We start from the raw sequence: 18,865 nt of genomic DNA on the forward strand, positions 1-18,865 counted from the left end.
GAATGCACTACAAACCAAACATTTTTGCTAAATGTTTTACATATGTTACTTCATGTAATTAACATTACAGTTCTGGAATTCTGGACAATGTTATCCCCCTTCCCCATTTCTGAATAAGGAAATCAAACTCAGAATAGTTTAGAAACTTGTCTAAGATTAATCACTGAAGTTCAGAGGTAGATCCATAAGGACTTCCTCATTTGTTTATTCAACAGTTATCTCTTGATCACCTAACAGGCATTGAAAGAATTCCTGTAATATGGACATAAATACACTGTACATGTTGATTATACAAGGGCCTCAATATGCTATTAAGTGTTTGCACAACTCATGAAAACATCTTTTCTGCTTAAACATAAAATGATATGATAGCTATAACAAACATCAACCATTTCATTTTCAAAACTGTGCTTGTTAAAAAGGACCTTTTTTTTTATTATTATACTTCAAGTTCTAGGGTACATGTGCATAACGTGCAGGTTTGTTACATATGTATACTTGTGCCATGTTGGTGTGCTGCACCCATCAACTCGTCAGCACCCATCAATTCATCATTTATATCATGTATAACTCCCCAATACAATCCTTCCCCCCTCCCCCTCCCCATGATAGGCCCCAGTGTGTGATGTTCCCTGTCCCGAGTCCAGGTGATCTCATTGTTCAGTTCCCACCTATGAGTGAGAACATGCGGTGTTTGGTTTTCTCTTCTTGTGATAGTTTGCTAAGAATGATGGTTTCCAGCTGCATCCATGTCCCTACAAAGGACGCAAACTCATCCTTTTTTATGGCTGCATAAAAAAGTATTCCATGGTGTATATGTGCCACATTTTCTTAATCCAGTCTGTCACAGATGGACATTTGGGTTGATTCCAAGTCTTTGCTATTGTGAATAGTGCCGCAATAAACACACGTGTGCATGTGTCTTTGTAGTAGAATAATTTGTAATCCTTTGGGTATATACCCAGTAGTGGGATGGCTGGGTCATATGGTACATCTAGTTCTAGATCCTTGAGGAATTGCCATACTGTTTTCCATAATGGGTGAACTAGTTTACAATCCCACCAACAGTGTAAAAGTGTTCCTATTTCTCCACATCCTCTCCAACACCTGTTGTTTCCTGATTTTTTAATGATTGCCATTCTAACTGGTGTGAGATGGTATCTCATTGTGGTTTTGATTTGCATTTCTCTGATGGCGAGTGATGATGAGCATTTTTTCACGTGTCTGTTGGCTGTATGAATGTCTTCTTTTGAGAAATGTCTGTTCATATCCTTTGCCCACTTTTTGATGGGGTTGTTTGTTTTTTTCTTGTATATTTGTTTGAGTTCTTTGTAGATTCTTGATATTAGCCCTTTGTCAGATGAGTAGATTGCAAAAATTTTCTCCCATTCTGTAGGTTGCCTGTTCACTCTGATGGTAGTTTCTTTTGCTGTGCAGAAGCTCTTTAGTTTAATGAGATCCCATTTGTGAATTTTGGCTTTTGCTGCTGTTGCTTTTGGTGTTTTAGACATGAAGTCCTTGCCCATGCCTATGTCCTGAATGGTACTACCTAGATTTTCTTCTAGGGTTTTTACGGTATTAGGTCTAACATTTAAGTCTCTAATCCATCTTGAATTAATCTTCGTATAAGGAGTAAGGAAAGGATCCAGTTTCAGCTTTCTACTTATGGCTAGCCAATTTTCCCAGCACCATTTATTAAATAGGGAATCCTTTCCCCATTTCTTGTTTCTCTCAGGTTTGTCAAAGATCAGATGGCTGTAGATGTGTGGTATTATTTCTGAGGACTCTGTTCTGTTCCATTGGTCTATATCTCTGTTTTGGTACCAGTACCATGCTGTTTTGGTTACTGTAGCCTTGTAGTATAGTTTGAAGTCAGGTAGCGTGACGCTTCCAGCTTTGTCCTTTTGACTTAGGATTGTCTTGGCAATGTGGGCTCTTTTTTGGTTCCATATGAACTTTAAAGCAGTTTTTTCCAATTCTGTGAAGAAACTCATTGGTAGCTTGATGGGGATGGCATTGAATCTATAAATAACCTTGGGCAGTATGGCCATTTTCACGATTTTGATTCTTCCTATCCATGAGCATGGTATGTTCTTCCATTTGTTAGTGTCCTCTTTGATTTCACTGAGCAGTGGTTTGTAGTTCTCCTTGAAGAGGTCCTTGACATCCCTTGTAAGTTGGATTCCTAGGTATTTTATTCTCTTTGAAGCAATTGTGAATGGAAGTTCATTCATGATTTGGCTCTCTGTTTGTCTGTTACTGGTGTATAAGAATGCTTGTGATTTTTGCACATTAATTTTGTATCCTGAGACTTTGCTGAAGTTGCTTATCAGCTTAAGGAGATTCCGGACTGAGACAATGGGGTTTTCTAAATATACAATCATGTCATCTGCAAACAGGGACAATTTGACTTCTTCTTTTCGTAATTGAATAGCCTTGATTTCTTTCTCTTGCCTGATTGCCCTAGCCAGAACTTCCAACACTATGTTGAATAGGAGTGGTGAGAGAGGGCATCCCTGTCTTGTGCCAGTTTTCAAAGGGAATTTTTCCAGTTTTTGCCCATTCAGTATGATATTAGCTGTGGGTTTGTCATAAATAGCTCTTATTATTTTGAGGTACGTTCCGCCAATATCGAATTTATTGAGTGTTTTTAGCATGAAGGGCTGTTGAATTTTGTCAAAAGCCTTTTCTGCATCTATTGAGATAATCATGTGGTTCTTGTCTTTGGTTCTGTTTATATGCTGGATTACGTTTATTGATTTGTGAATGTTGAACCAGCCTTGCATCCCAGGGATGAAGCCCACTTGATCATGGTGGATAAGCTTTTTGATGTGCTGCTGAATCCGGTTTGCCAGTATTTTATTGAGGATTTTTGCATCGATGTTCATCAGGGATATTGGTCTAAAATTCTCTTTTTTTGTTGTGTCTCTGCCAGGCTTTGGTATCAGGATGATGTTGGCCTCATAAAATGAGTTCGGGAGGATTCCCTCTTTTTCTATTGATTGGAATAGTTTCAGAAGGAATGGTACCAGCTCCTCCTTGTACCTCTGGAAGAATTCAGCTGTGAATCCATCTGGTCCTGGACTTTTTTTGGTGGGTAGGCTATTGATTGTTGCCTCAATTTCAGAGCCCACTATTGGTCTATTCAGGGATTCAACTTCTTCCTGGTTTAGTCTTGGGAGAGTGTAAGTGTCCAGGAAATTATCCATTTCTTCTAGATTTTCTAGTTGATTTGCGTAGAGGTGTTTATAGTATTCTCTGATGGTAGTTTGTATTTCTGTGGGGTCGGTGGTGATATCCCCTTTATCATTTTTTATTGCGTCTATTTGATTCCTCTCTCTTTTCTTCTTTATTAGTCTTGCTAGCGGTCTGTCAATTTTGTTGATCTTTTCAAAAAACCAACTCCTGGATTCATTGATTTCTTGGAGGGTTTTTTGTGTCTCTATCTCCTTCAGTTCTGCTCTGATCTTAGTCATTTCTTGCTTTCTGCTAGCTTTTGAAAGTGCTTGCTCTTGCCTCTCTAGTTCTTCTAATTGTGATGTTAGAGTGTCAATTTTAGATCATTCCTGCTTTCTCTTGTGGGCATTTAGTGCTGTAAATTTCCCTCTACACACTGCTTTAAATGTGTCCCAGAGATTCTGGTATGTTGTATCTTTGTTCTCATTGGTTTCAAAGAACATCTTTATTTCTGCTTTCATTTCCTTATGTACCCAGTAGTCATTCAGGAGCAGGTTGTTCCGTTTCCATGTAGTTGAGCGGTTTTGATTGAGTTTCTTAGTCCTGAGTTCTAGTTTGATTGCACTGTGGTCTGAGAGACAGTTTGTTATAATTTCTGTTCTTGTACATTTGCTGAGGAGTGCTTTACTTCCAATTATGTGGTCAATTTTGGAAGAAGTGCGATGTGGTGCTGAGAAGAATGTATATTCTGTTGATTTGGGGTGGAGAGTTCTATAGATGTCTATTAGGTCCGCTTGGTGCAGAGATGAGTTCAATTCCTGGATATCCTTGTTAACTTTCTGTCTCGTTGATCTGTCTAATGTTGACAGTGGAGTGTTGAAGTCTCCCATTATTATTGTATGGGAGTCTAAGTCTCTTTGTAAGTCTCTAAGGACTTGCTTTATGAATCTGGGTGCTCCTGTATTGGGTGCATATATATTTAGGAGAGTTAGCTCTTCCTGTTGAATTGATCCCTTTACCATTATGTAATGGTCTTCTTTGTCTCTTTTGATCTTTGATGGTTTAAAGTCTGTTTTATCAGAGACTAGGATTGCAACCCCTGCTTTTTTTTGTTCTCCATTTGCTTGGTAGATCTTCCTCCATCCCTTTATTTTGAGCCTATGTATGTCTCTGCATGTGAGATGGGTCTCCTGAATACAGCAGACTGATGGGTCTTGACTCTTTATCCAGTTTGCCAGTCTGTGTCTTTTAATTGGAGTATTTAGTCCATTAACATTTAAGGTTAATATTGTTATGTGTGAACTTGATCCTGTCATTATGATATTAACTGGTTATTTTGCTCGTTAGTTGATGCAGTTTCTTCCTAGCCTCGATGGTCTTTACATTTTGGCATGTTTTTGCAATGGCTGGTACCGGTTGTTCTTTTCCATGTTTAGGGCTTCCTTCAGGGTCTCTTGTAAGGCAGGCCTGGTGGTGACAAAATCTCTAAGCATTTGCTTATCTGTAAAGGATTTTATTTCTCCTCCACTGATGAAACTTAGTTTGGCTGGATATGAAATTCTGGGTTTAAAATTCTTTTCTTTAAGAACGTTGAATATTGGCCCCCACTCTCTTCTGGCTTGTAGAGTTTCTGCCAAGAGATCTGCTGTTAGTCTGATGGGCTTCCCTTTGTGGGTAACCCGACCTTTCTCTCTGGTTGCCCTTAAGATTTTTTCCTTCATTTCAACTTTGGTGAATCTGGCAATTATGTGTCTTGGAGTTGCTCTTCTGGAGGAGTATCTTTGTGGCATTCTCTTTATTTCCTGAATTTCAATGTTGGCCTGCCCTACTAGGTTGGGGAATTTCTCCTGGACGATATCCTGAAGAGTGTTTTCCAACTTGGTTCCATTTTCCCCCTCACTTTCAGGCACCCCAATCAGACGTAGATTTGGTCTTTTTACATAATCCCATACTTCTTGCAGGCTTTGTTCATTTCTTTTTCTTCTTTTTTCTTTTGGTTTCTCTTCTCACTTCATTTCATTCATTTGATCCTCAATCGCTGATACTCTTTCTTCCAGTTGATCGAGTCGGTTACTGAAGCTTGTGCATTTGTCACGTATTTCTCATGTCATGGTTTTCATCTCTGTCATTTCGTTTATGACCTTCTCTGCATTAATTAGTCTAGCTGTCAATTCTTCCACTCTTTTTTCAAGATTTTTAGTTTCTTTGCGCTGGGTACGTAATTCCTCCTTTAGCTCTGAGAAGTTTGATGGACTGAAGTCTTCTTCTCTCATCTCGTCAAAGTCATTCTCTGACCAGCTTTGATCTGTTGCTGGCGATGGGCTGCGCTCCTTTGCAGGGGGAGATGCGCTCTTATTTTTTGAATTTCCAGCTTTTCTGCCCTGCTTTTTCCCCATCTTTGTGGTTTATCTGTCTCTGGTCTTTGATGATGGTGACATACTGATGGGGTTTTGGTATAGGTGTCCTTCCTGTTTGATAGTTTTCCTTCTGATAGTCAGGACCCTCAGCTATAGGTCTGTTGGAGATTGCTTGAGGTCCACTCCAGACCCTGTTTGCCTGGGTATCAGCAGCAGAGGTTGCAGAAGATAGAATATTGCTGAACATCGAGTGTACCTGTCTGATTCTTACTTTGGAAGCTTCCTCTCAGGGGTGTACTCCACCCTGTGAGATGTGGGGTGTCAGACTGCCCCTAGTGGGGAATGTCTTCCAGTTAGGCTACTCAGGGGTCAGGGACCCACTTGAGCAGGCAGTCTGTCCGTTCTCAGATCTCAACCTCCGTGTTGGGAGATCCACTGCTCTCTTCAAAGCTGTCAGACAGACTCGTTCGCGTCTGCACAGGCCTCTGCTGCTTCCCCTGTTGTTTTTTAGCTGTGCCCTGTCTCCAGAGGTGGAGTCTACAGAGACAGGCAGGTTTCCTTGAGCTGCTGTGAGCTCTACCCAGTTCGAGCTTCCCAGCGGCTTTGTTTACCTACTTAAGCCTCAGCAATGGCGGGCGCCCCTCCCCCAGCCTTGCTGCTGCCTTGCGGTTAGATCGCCACAGACTGCTGTGTTAGCAATGTGGGAGGCTCCGTGGGCGTGGGACCCTCCCGGCCAGGTGTGGGATATATTCTCCTGGTGTGCCCGTTTGCTTAAAGCACAGTATTGGGGTGGGAGTTACCCGATTTTCCAGGTGTTGTGTGTCTCAGTTCCCCTGGCTAGGAAAAGGGATTCCCTTCCCCCTTGCGTTTCCCAGGTGAGGCCTCGCCCTGCTTCAGCTCTCGCTGGTCCGGCTGCAGCAGCTGACCAGCACCGATTGTCCGGCACTCCCCAGTGAGATGACCCCAGTACCTCAGTTGAAAATGCAGAAATCACCGGTCTTCTGTGTCGCGCGCGCTGGGAGTTGGAGACTGGAGCTGTTCCTATTCTGCCATCTTGCTCCGCCCCTCAAAAAGGACCTTTTAAGAAGGGATAATTTGGAGGAGACTATGGCTCTTTAAAAGTTTGATTACAACGTGCACAAAGATTTAACTACAAGATATTCATCATTCCGTGACTCATAATAGTGAAAAACTGGAAACAAGGTATCAGAAAAAGGATGGTTACATATTCTGTAGTATATTCATGGAATGAACTGCTATGTACATATCAAAACATGTAAAAGGATACTTAGTGTACTAAAAATCTGTTCATCTTACAAAACAAAGAAAATTACAAAATGGTATGAACAGAATGATTTCAGTTTTATAGTAGCAATTTGAGAGAAAATGAGAAAAATATATACATACAAAATGTAAACACTGGTGATATATGGATGATAAGTGGTAGAGGTGGGTTTTGAACTGAGATTGTCTAATTCTAACTCAAGTGTTTTTTTTTCATTATATTTCTTGTAGAAAAGCTAATTACCACAAATAATCTATAATTCAGTCTCTCCCTCCAGGTATTTAAAATGCATTTGGGAAGATAAGGTTTGCACACACAAAATGATTATTAAGTAAGGATAGTTGATAAATGTTAATTTCTCCTCTGTATATTCTGTAATAGATATTCATAAAATCAAAAAATTATTATATTAAACTAATTCAGAATATAAATGAAAACATATCAAATGGTATAGAAAAGCTTACCATAAAAATGAATAAATAAATAAGTGTCCTGCTTCACATTTCTTCAACCCCAGTCCCATTCCCCAGAGGAAAAGTTCTCTTTCAATGTTTTATGTTTATTCTTCTGGCAGCAACCTCTGAGAGTAAAAATTACCAATTTTAAATGATATCTCCAGTATGGCAGGCAAGGATTTAAATCACTTATACACTACCTTGCTTCTCTTTATCTCAAAGTTTGATGTTTTTATTTTTTCAATTTTGTTACTTATCTAATTCTAAATAATATACTTATTTTGCTTTTTCCATCAACTTTTGACAGTATCACTTACATTTTTACATTTCTAATACAAGCAAATATGCCATATTTTTTCCATGGACAGATGCTAATACTTGGTGATATGGTTTGGCTGTGTCCCCACCCAAATCTCATCTTGAATTGTAGCTCTCATAATCTCCATGTATTGTGGGAGGGACCTGCTGAGAGGTAATTGAATCATGGGAGTGGATTTTTCTATGCTGCTCTCATGATAGTGAATAAGTCTCATGAGATCTGACGTTTTTATAAAGGGCAGTTGCCCTGCACATATGCTTTTGCCTGCCTCCATGTAAAATGTGCCTTAGATCCTCCTTTTCCTTCCGCCATGATTGTGAGGCCTCCCTAGCCATGTGGAACTGTAGTCCATTAAACCTCTTTTTTTTTCATAAATTACCCAGTCTTAGGTATTTCTTTATAGCAGTATGAAAACAGACTGATACACTAGGTAACCAATAAATATCTATATTGTGATATTGAGCACATAGGCATAGAAGTAAGACTGCCTGAGAGCAAAAACTGGGTTTACCACTTACTAACTTTATAGCCATGAGCAAGATAATTGACCATTCTTTTCCTCATCTTTGGTGTTCTAAAATGTCCAAGGATAAATCTAGTGAAAATCTTGTAGAGTCTCTGAGAAATATTCACCAATTCTTTGATAAATGTATTTCCTTTTTTTCCCCATTTTATCTTTCCAAGTTTCTTATTACTTGAAAGTGGGATCTCTTAAGTTAATTATATATGTTTCTTCTTTTCTCCCACCTCTTACATTTCTTTCTGTTGTACATTCTAAACTGTATTGTCCAATAAGGTAGTCACTAGCCACATGTGGCTGCTTATATTTAACTTTTAATTAATAAATATTAGCTAATATTAAAAATTTAGTTCCTCAGTCACACTAGTATCATTTCAAGTGCTTAGTAGCCATATATAGCTAGTGGCTACCATACTGGAAAGTGCAAATATATAAAGTTCTGTTGGATAACACTATTGCAAAAGATTTTGTCAACTTTGTTTTTTTTTTTTTTTATTTTAGAAGTTACTTTGAATCTAAAAATATTTTTTTGTTCTCCAGTTGCCTCTTTTGCCTTTTGGTCTTGTCTCATTTTAAACTCTTTGGAATACATTAATTAGAATTGTTTTTATTTATTTTTAAGTTGATAAACCAAAGTTGTATAAAAAAGTATTGTACTTGGATGATGGACACCCTAAATACCCTAACTTGATCACTATATGAATTTTGTTATATGCATGTAACAAAATTTCACATGTACCCCATAAATCTGTACAAATGTTTTGCAAAGAAGAAAAGAATTGTTTGAATGAAAATAATAAGAAAATTGCATATATTTATGATGTACAGTGTAATGTTTTTGTTTTGATACATGTATAGATTGTGAAATGATTAAATCAAGCTAATTAACACATCCGTCACCTCACATGCTTATCTCATTTAAAATCTACTCTCTATGCAATATTCAAGTATACAATACATTATTATTAACTATAGTCATCATACTGTAAAATGGATCTCCAGACATAATTCTCCTTTCTAACAGAAACTTTGTATCTTTTGGCCAACATCTCCTCATTTGCCCTCTCCACACAGTCCCTGGTCACCACCATTTTACTCTCTGCATCTATGAGTTCAACTTATGAGATATGCAGTATTTATCTTTCTGTGCCTGGGTTATTTCACCAGGCATAATGTCATTTAAGTTCATCAGTATTGTCATAAATGACAGTATTTCCTTCCTTTTAAAGGCTGAATAGTTATTCTATTGTGTGTGTGTGTGTGTGTGTGTGTGTGTATCACATTTTCTTTATCTATTCATCCATTGATGGACACTTAGGTTGAGTCCATATCTTGGCTATTGTGAATAGTGTCCCACAGTGAACATGGGAGTGTGGATATCTCTTTGACATACTGATTACATTTCCTTAGGATATATAGGCAGAAGTAGAATGCTAGGGGTTAATATACAAAATATATAAGGAACTCAAATAACTCAATAGCAAGTAAACAATCCAATTTAAAAATGGGCAAAGGACCTGAATAGACATTTCTCAAAAGAAGATATATACAAATAGCTAACAGGTTGTTTGAAAAAAATGCTCAACATCACTAATCAGGTAATTGCAAATTAAAACCACAATAAGATATCACCTCACACCTTTTTAAATGGCTACTATCAAAAAGACAAAAGACAACAAGTTTTGGCAAGGGCATGAAGAAAAGGGAACCCTCATACACGTTGGTAAAAATGTAAAGTGGTACCATCATTGTTTAAAACAGTATGGAAGCTCCTCAAAGAATTAAAAATATTAATTAGAGTTTTTCAACTTTTCTTTTGTTATCTGAATTACTTCTATTTCCTCTAGGGTCAGTTTTCTTAAGCGTAATATTATTCTTTCTCTTTCCAGCTGTTGACTTATTCATATGCTTAAATAGTCTTAGTTGCCCATTTATATCAATAAAAAGATCCGGTTTTTCCTGATTTACATAAATAGGACCATTTTTATACTCAGTGGGAATTTTGTGGCAGGTTTGGGGAAAAAGTCTTTCAATTTGCAAGTAAATGGCTATCAGGCTGCAAACTTCCCCTAGCTCTAAATGTTATCATAAAGAGGTTTTCCTGTAGCAACAATATTAATACTAGATGTCTTTCAGACAGTCTATTAGTTGGTCAACAAATACTGACAGAGCACCTACTATGGTCCAGGTACTCTCTTAACTTCTGAAGATAAAGTAGAAAATAAAGCACACAGAGTCCTGCCCTCAAGGAGCTTACATTTAGTATTTGTAAGAAGTTTGTCCAGTTTCTTTAGGAAAGAGTCATGTGGAATTTTGCTAGAGATTAGAAAGTAGATGCCCATATATCTATGCTCTACACTATAAAGTGGAGGAGGGAGATGGGAATGACACTGAGACAGAGTCCCTTATACAAACCTTCAACTACTGTGCCTATTTACAGACCCACTTCTCGTTCATACTTCCATCATACCTGCTAATTCTGAGTCCAGTGCTTTTCCAGGTTCAGATTTGCCTTCACCTCTGCCATGCCCTCATAATACATTCTGGGATGAGGCTTTCTCCACTTACTTCAGTCATGAACATTCTACCATCCACTTTCCATTTTCCATAAATTTATTGAAATCTCTTACTCAGTTATGATTCTCCTTTATTTCTGTTCATAATTTCAGTTTATTTTTTTCTTTTTGTATATTGATCCTTTTAGAAGATTTAGGGACTTTAGAATATACATTTTTTAGTTCATCATCATCTTGAACAAACTTCTGTTACTTCTATAAGTAAAAAAGATAGTGAAAATATAAGTATAAGCTGCAGCCCTCTTTTTTTGCTTGCCAAATTTTCCAGTATTATAATCATTAAAAATTGTTTTATTAGCCATTTCTTTTCAAAGTAGCCATCATAGGTTTTATCTAAAGCCCTCATTCAAGACTTCAATTGTGACCTTTGAAGAATAATTGGCTCTTAAAGATAGTTCTATATTAATCAACATATTTTTGTTGTGTTCTTCTCCCTCAGCCTCCGACCCCGCCTCACCTCTTCCTTTCTATACTATCCCCATATAAAATTAGACAGGGCTGTTAGAGGGATCTGTTTTGAAGGAGAAGAAAGGGCAAACAAGATCTTCTCTTTGGTAATGGTTGAGTTGTTTGTGGCTTTTTGTACAGCAATCCAAATACTTTTTTTTAAGCACTGGACAGAGATCAATCTCTTTCCTCCTGTGGCCATCCCTCTTAGTTACCATGCACCCAGAGTATGGGTATTAATTAAATGGTCTTGAGTAAGGACTAAAAAAGCAGGAATGCCTATAAAACAGTTACAGAGCCACTGTTTAGAAGCAAGGCAAGATCCAACTCTAACTTCCTAAATAGAAACTATAACAAAACCATAGACATTTAAAATTGAAAGAGTTCTGTACCCTTCACAGTAAGCCACTCCTGTCTTATGTCTTCCCATGGCAAGACTTCTCCCAAAACCTAGCCAACAGATCATGATTCAGCCTCTGTAGGAACACTTTTTTGCTCTAGTAGTGGCCCAAGTCATTGTCAGACAACTCTGCTCCCTAGAAAGTTCTTAAGAGATAGAGTCTGCTTTTTAGAAAGTTTCAAGCATTGATTCCAGCTGTATTACCTGGCATTACACAAATAAGAAACTCAAGGTAATGAAAAAAACTATGGGTTCCGAGACATACTTTCTTGAGACATTTCATTTCTGAATCCTGGATCTGCCATTACCTAGTAAAGGTACACGTCCGTAGGTAAACTGCTTAACAGCTAAAAGCCTTAACTTCCTTATCTGTTGAAAGAGGATAATAACTACCTAAAAGGGCTGTGAGGATTAAGATAGCCCATGTAAAGCTCCTGACATGTCATAAGTGTTCAATAAACATTAATTCTTTTCTCTTCCACACCCATAAAAATCCTTCAAGTATTTGAAGACAATTATTACGTCTCCCATAAGTGTTTCTTTCCAATTCAGCCTTGAATATACCCAGTTCTTCATGAGACTGGCCCATGAGCTCCAGGGCAGGAAGATATAACTTACTCAACTCTAAACACTTCAGTTCCTGGCATAGTGTTGAGAAATAGTTGGTACTCAGGGGATATTAACCAGTCAGAACTAAGATGACCTTCACATGCCAATTCCAATTCCCCGAAGTCTTCTCCCTTTGGGGGGGATGCTGAGAAATTGTTTATAGGTGTAAATTATCAGTATGGATGTTTTTCTCCAAAATTTAGTTCCCTTGTATGTTCCTTGATAATCAGGAAATTCAGAATAAGGTTTTTGCTCAATAGTAATGCTTTCCTTAGCTTCAGCTTTCTCATATAATTACCCCCATTCCCACCCCATCTTTAACTTGGTCTGTGTCTTTTATATTTATTTGCATTGATCTGTCTATTTCTTTCATCCCTTGACAGGTAGGCAAGGGTGTTTTAAAACATACTCTATTTTTTAAAAATATCTAAGAAAACCATTGAATCTAATTCTTATTTTTATTAAATATTCTCTACCAAGAAGGATGCAGATCTAGGAGACAATTAAAATGTTTGCCAGTTCAGCATCTCAGACTCATTTCTGTTCTCAGCTTGATGATTTCAACATCTCCCTTTCCCCTTTACAGGGAGAACACAGTAATGTAGATTATCGGTTCCAAGTTCCTTGGATAGTAAAAGTGTCTTTAAAAAGCAAATATCAATCACATTTTTAAAATAGCACATCTTAGGTAAGCAAGGTTTTGCACATCAAGCAAGAGATTTTTTTTTCTAACTCTGCCTCTGGGCAAGGAGAGCAGAGCATTGAAACATCTGAATCAACTGTTGTCTCCACTTTTGTCACATGGCTAAATGGGGGCCTTTATTTTTAAACACATGATTGACACCCCTCTCTCAGGGTTGGGTCAAATACAGGCCATCCTGCGGGCAGGCAGAGGAATCAGATGACTTATGAGGTCCCTGCCAGCACTATGATTTGTCAGACAGAAATGTAATTATGTCCTTAGGTTAAAAAATGGGGGAGGGAAGCCAACACTACCTTGAAGAGCCTTCAAAACTATAATCTGCAGAAGTCAGTAAATGAATCAAGAAACCCCTTCCCCTTTCTTTTGATGCATCTGAAGCTAAGATTTAATTGAAACTGCCTAAAGAAGGAAATAAAATTAAGACAACTGACAACAGAGGAGGGGAGACTGGATTTGGTGGTGATGTCAGGTCATCAGACCCAGAGGGTGTCTCCTTCTTAACTGTGCAATTAGGACCTCAATAAAAGGTTCCAGCTACTGCTGTCAGATCACAGCCCGCTGCCCCACATTCTACCTGCTCTCGTTTGTGAACTAGGTAAGTCCATCTGCTTGAGCGTACTTGGGATTTCATCTGCTGTTTTGCTTATATGTGAGATTGCAAAAGGATTTCAGAGGAAACACACTTTAAGTCTATGTCAACCCTTATTAATCATAATAAACTGGGAGCGCCAGCCACCCAAATGCATTCCTTGCTTATGGAACTTCTTTGATCATTTTCTTTTTCAAAAAAAAAATAAATTGTTTGGACGTCATACGCATGAATATTATTCAACAAGGCACAGGATCAGATCTCTATTGCAATGAAAATGTAGAAGCATTTAAAGGATGGGAAATGAAGGGGTCGGGACATGGAATTGTGTCTTCTTGGTTAAAGCATGTTGTTACCACCTACAAACATAGGGTTAATTTTCTTGGTGTGACTTCTCTTTCCACTAGAAACTTTACTAACTTTAAAGGTTATACCCTCCTAACCAGAGGAGGCTAGACTGAGCCAAAGGGAGAGGAAAGCAGATAGACACTCTTGGATGAGGCTGGAAGAATGGGTCCAACTCTATTGGCTTCATTTGTGCATTTCAATCCTTATGCTTGAGTTCCCTTATCACCTTCCTTTTGCAATGAAGCTTTCTCTGAGCACATGAATTTTGCTGTTTACTGAAGGTTGGGGTGAATTGTCTCTTGTAATACCTACCTATGCTGGATCTGATCTCACCACAATTTCTGGTACAAAACTAAATCACCCCTGGAGTTCAGATATAATATTTTAAGATACAGAATAGAGCAGGGGCTGCAGTGGAGATGGGGGAGGAACAAAAAGGATGATTTTGGTATCTCCTCCCTGAGGGACCCATCCTGGAAAATGAGCTTTGTTTATTCTTTCTCACAGCCTCTCCTGAGTTTGTAAAGATGCCTCGGCTCCTGAGAGATGTCCTCTGTGTAATTGAGACATTCCACAAATATGCCAGTGAGGACAGTAATGGGGCCACACTGACTGGCAGAGAGCTGAAACAACTCCTCCAGGACGAGTTTGGGGACTTTTTTCAGGTGAGCTGCTCACAGAGCTGTGGAAATTCTTTCCCACTCACCCTTTCTTTATAATCCAAGCAAGATAAGCATATGTGATCCCCAGCCATTTTACACCTAGCTAACAGTTCTCAGCACTCACTGTCTCTTGAACAACTATTTTCAGTCTCAATTCCCTACTCTGTTCAATTGCTTAGAGAAAAAAGAGGTTTTTATTACTGGGATTATTGCTTCTGCAAAGCCGACTTCTGAAAGGAGTCACAAACCATTATGCATCAAAATGCAACTAACAAGTGTTGTAAATGCTCTTTCTCAGGCATAGCTCTCTGATGAAAAATGGCATGCAAATTCTTGCTATTCTGGGAAAACTAACCAGTTACTGAGGAATGGGGTCAGAAAAATAGGATTCTTGGGAGACTCTTAGGACACTGGACCACATATAAATAAGCTGATTTCTCACTGTGTTTTCATGCAGCCATGTGTCCTTCATGCTGTGGAAAAAAATTCGAATCTTCTGAATATTGACAGTAATGGCATCATCAGTTTTGATGAATTTGTTCTTGCAATCTTCAACTTGTTGAACCTCTGTTATCTTGACATACAATTGTTACTAAGTTCAGAACTAAGACAGGTGACTAAACCAGAGAAGGAGAAGCCAGATGATGTGTATCTTCAGGCAACCACCAGAGATGGTCAGTGGACAGCGGGAACTTCACCAACTCAAGAAGAGAGGATGCTTCCTTCAGGAATGGCATCATTATCTCAGCTCATCCCTGAAGAAAGTGGAGCAGTTGGAAACAACAGAGTGGACCCATGGAGAGAAGCCAAGACTCACAACTTTCCAGGAGAAGCATCTGAATACAATAACCCTAAGAACCAACACCTGGAAGGAGATGAACAGATTCAGGAAGTGGCCCAAGATGTACAAACAACAGAAGACAATGAAGGCCAACTTAAGACAAATAAGCCAATGGCAGGATCAAAACAGACCAGTAGTCCCACAAAGAGGAAGGGACAAGATAAGAAGATCTCCTGGGAGGGAGATGAACCAGTCAGAGAGCAAAGTGTCTCCAAGATAAGAGACCAGTTTGGAGAACAAGAAGGAAACTTGGAAACCCAAAATTCACCACCAGAAGAAGCAACACAAAGACCATCTGAAGATCAGGAAGTTAGAACAGAAAAGGAGAAATACTCTAATACACAAGAACCACCCCTGCAAGGAGAAGATGAACCCAGTTCAGAGCGTGCTGACCTGCCAGAACAAGCTGCTGCCAGGACACTATCTCAGACACAGAAATCAACTGATCCCAAGGATGTCTGTAGAACATTTGACACTCAAGAACCAGGAAAGGATGCTGACCAGACACCAGCTGAGACAAAGAATTCGGGTGAACCTGAGGATTATGGCAGAACATCTGAGACCCAAGAAAAAGAAAGTGAAACAAAGGACCTGCCAGTCCAAGGTGGTAGCAGAAATGGTTCGGAAACATCTGACATGAAAGATGAAAGGAAAGAGAGGAGAGGTCCTAAGACCCATGAAACAGCAGGGCAGAAAGAACGTGACAGAAAAACTCGGCCACTAGTCCTGGAAACTCAAACACAGGATGGGCAGCATCAGGAATTCCAAGGATTATCAAAATCAAAAGATGCTGAAAAGGGTTCTGAGACACAATATCTAAGCTCAGGAGGAGATCAGACTCACCCTGAACTTGAAGGAACGGCAGTCTCAGGAGAAGAGGCAGAACACACCAAAGAAGGCACAACAGAAGCATTTGTGAACAGCAAAAACGCACCTGCAGCAGCAAGGACACTGGGGGCAAGAGAAAGCACACAAGATTTAGCACCACTTGAGAAGCAGTCCGCAGTAGAAAATAGTAGGGTCACCAAGACTCATGACAAACCAGTTGAGGAAGAGGATGATTACCAGGGGGAGGACCCTGAGTCACCATTCACACAGAACGATGAGGGGTCTTCTGAAACTCCCAGTAGCCTGGCTTCAGAGGAAGATAACAGCAGCTCAGAGACAGGTGAACTGCCTGTGCAAGGGGACTCCAAGAGTCAAGGGGACCCACATGGAGAGTCTGTGCAAGGAGGTCACAATAATAACCCAGATACTCAGAGGCAGGGAACACCTGGTGAGAAAAACAGAGCTCAGGAGGCAGTGGTGCCAGCAGTCAGAGGAGAGGATGTACAGCTCACAGAGGACCAGGAACAGCCTTCCAGAGGAGAACACAAGTATCAAGGCCCAGGGACCAAAGGCCCAGGTGTAGCTGTGGAGCCCAGTGGACACCCAGAAGCACAGGAATCCACAGCAGGAGATGAAAACAGAAAGTCCCTGGAAATAGAGATCACAGGTGCCCTGGATGAAGACTTCACTGACCAGCTTTCCCTAATGCAGCTCCCTGGAAAGGGAGATAGCAGAAACGAATTAAAGGTCCAAGGCCCAAGTAGCAAAGAAGAGAAAGGTAGAGCAACAGAGGCCCAGTATACTATATTAAAAAGTCTGGATGAGGACAGTTCAGCCTCCCACAAGATACAACTTGAAACAAAGAAAACTGTAACATCTGAGGAGGAAGATGAAAGTCCCCAAGAGCTGGCAGGAGAAGGTGGTGACCAAAAAAGTCTAGCCAAGAAAGAAGAGCACAATTCTTCAGTCCCCTGGCCAAGTCTTGAAAAGCAGATGCAGACAGACCAACAGCCCTGTTCTGTGGAGAGGGGTGCCGTCCATTCCAGTCCACTATACCAGTACCTACAGGAGAAGACACTGCAGCAAACAAACATAACCCAAGAGGACCATCAAAAGCAAGTTCAGATAGCCCAGGCATCAGGCCCAGAGCTTTGTAGTGTATCCCTCACCAGTGAGACCGCAGATTTTTCTGTCTTTTTCAACTACAACCAAGCATCACAATCATATACCAGGGGACTTCCACTTGATGAATGTCCTGCTGGTGCACCAGCTCCCCAGGCCTTGGAAGATAAGCAGGGTCACCCTCAGAGAGAGAGGCTGGTACCACAAAGGGAGGCAAGCACCACAAAGCAATGAATCATTATCATCTCAACATGCGCCTGATTTCTCTCCCAATCACCCTCACTATTCACGTGTACACATTCAGATGCAGATTAACAATATTTTAAATTTTCTTCCTAAATTTCTACAAGAGCAAATAATAAAGTATTCAGCAGTGGGAGCCACCACTAAAGAAATATCTGAACAAATACAGTCAGTAAAACTCCTACCAAACGATGCTACTTCCAAGTGTCAAAATGGACTTTGTCATGAGACAATTTACCTCAATGTACCTGTCATTAAAAATAGAAAAATTCCTTCCATATCTTTAGCAGGTGCCAGTTTTTCCAACTGATTCATTGAATTTAAAATGGAGCAGTAGGAAATTATGAGACTCTGCAATGCTATCTCATAATCATAAAATATTAATTCATAGATATAGATTACTCTGCTTCATGACATTTCCTAGAAGTATTTCAAGTTCATCCTAAAATTTTATCCTTCAAAATAATTTTAGACAACACCATAACTTAATTATGATTTTCTAGCACTTGATTAAAGTAAATTTGTGATTCTTTGCTCATGTTCAGGTGCAGCTGAATCTATTACCATGGATTCATTCATTCAACTACTCATCCAACCAATTTTTATTAAATCCCACTCCTTATGCAAATTTATCATAGCTTTTGGCTCAAATAAACAATCAGAATAATTATGAGAGAGAACACAAATCTAAAGTATGTTTGATTTTATAAGAAGCTCTTGTAACCAACCATCCAGTGAGTCTACTAAGTGTTTACCTATATGATTTGATGAGGGCATTAAATTAAAATTGATAATTAAACAACCTGATGATCAATTTCTTTTGTTGATTCATTTTTTTTCCCCCTTCATTCTCCTTGGAGAATGAATTCATCTTGCCTTGGAGACACTGATCAAAAACAAAAACAATCTTAGTTGTTTGTGTTTTTTCAAAAGACTATAATTAAAGTATGATGCTCTTCCAGCTTAGTCATAACCCAAGAAAGGAATAAAACTGTTATCATACAATGTTTCCTGAAGCCAAAAAGCAGTCCAATACTCCATCTCCCATTGCATTCTGCCTTCTAGGTTCAGTATTCTTCCACTTCAACCTTCACATTTTCCAGAACCCAAAATCCAAGTATATACCCTCCCCCTCCAATATTTTCAGCTCTTTTCATTCTACACTCAAACATGAATTATATCCCTACCTGAAAATAATATTATTTTAAATAAGCAAGAGACATGAGACAATTCATAAAAAGAAAAATATATATATATTTTCTTTTAGCTTGTCTATGCTCTAGTATATATACACACACAAATGCACATATACACTACACTAGAGTATAGACTTACTAAAGGAAAAAATCATATACATAATTTTTTAGTTTATAAAATTATATAA

At 39.1% G+C, this 18,865-nt stretch overlaps 1 protein-coding gene across 1 annotated transcript; it reads left to right on the forward strand.

Moving 5' to 3' along the window:
* The first annotated feature begins 13,404 nt into the window (after positions 1-13,404).
* Positions 13,405-18,295, forward strand: TCHHL1 (trichohyalin like 1). The gene is made up of 3 exons (XM_010363312.2): positions 13,405-13,443; positions 14,293-14,450; positions 14,905-18,295. The coding sequence occupies exons 2-3, from the start codon at positions 14,313-14,315 to the stop codon at positions 17,470-17,472; spliced, it is 2,706 nt and encodes a 901-aa protein (XP_010361614.1). The 5' UTR covers positions 13,405-13,443; positions 14,293-14,312; the 3' UTR covers positions 17,473-18,295.
* Positions 18,296-18,865: the final 570 nt, after the last annotated feature.

The sequence above is a fragment of the Rhinopithecus roxellana genome, chromosome 8 (assembly GCF_007565055.1).
Source record: "Rhinopithecus roxellana isolate Shanxi Qingling chromosome 8, ASM756505v1, whole genome shotgun sequence".
Lineage (NCBI taxonomy): Eukaryota > Metazoa > Chordata > Mammalia > Primates > Cercopithecidae > Rhinopithecus > Rhinopithecus roxellana.

Excerpts from the sequence above, each read along its gene's own strand:
- TCHHL1 (XM_010363312.2), top strand. The coding sequence starts at position 14,313 with ATGCCTCGGCTCCTGAGAGATGTCCTCTGTGTAATTGAGACATTCCAC. Across the intron at positions 14,451-14,904 it reads AGTTTGGGGACTTTTTTCAG|CCATGTGTCCTTCATGCTGT; the intron begins GTGAGCTGCTCA and ends GTTTTCATGCAG.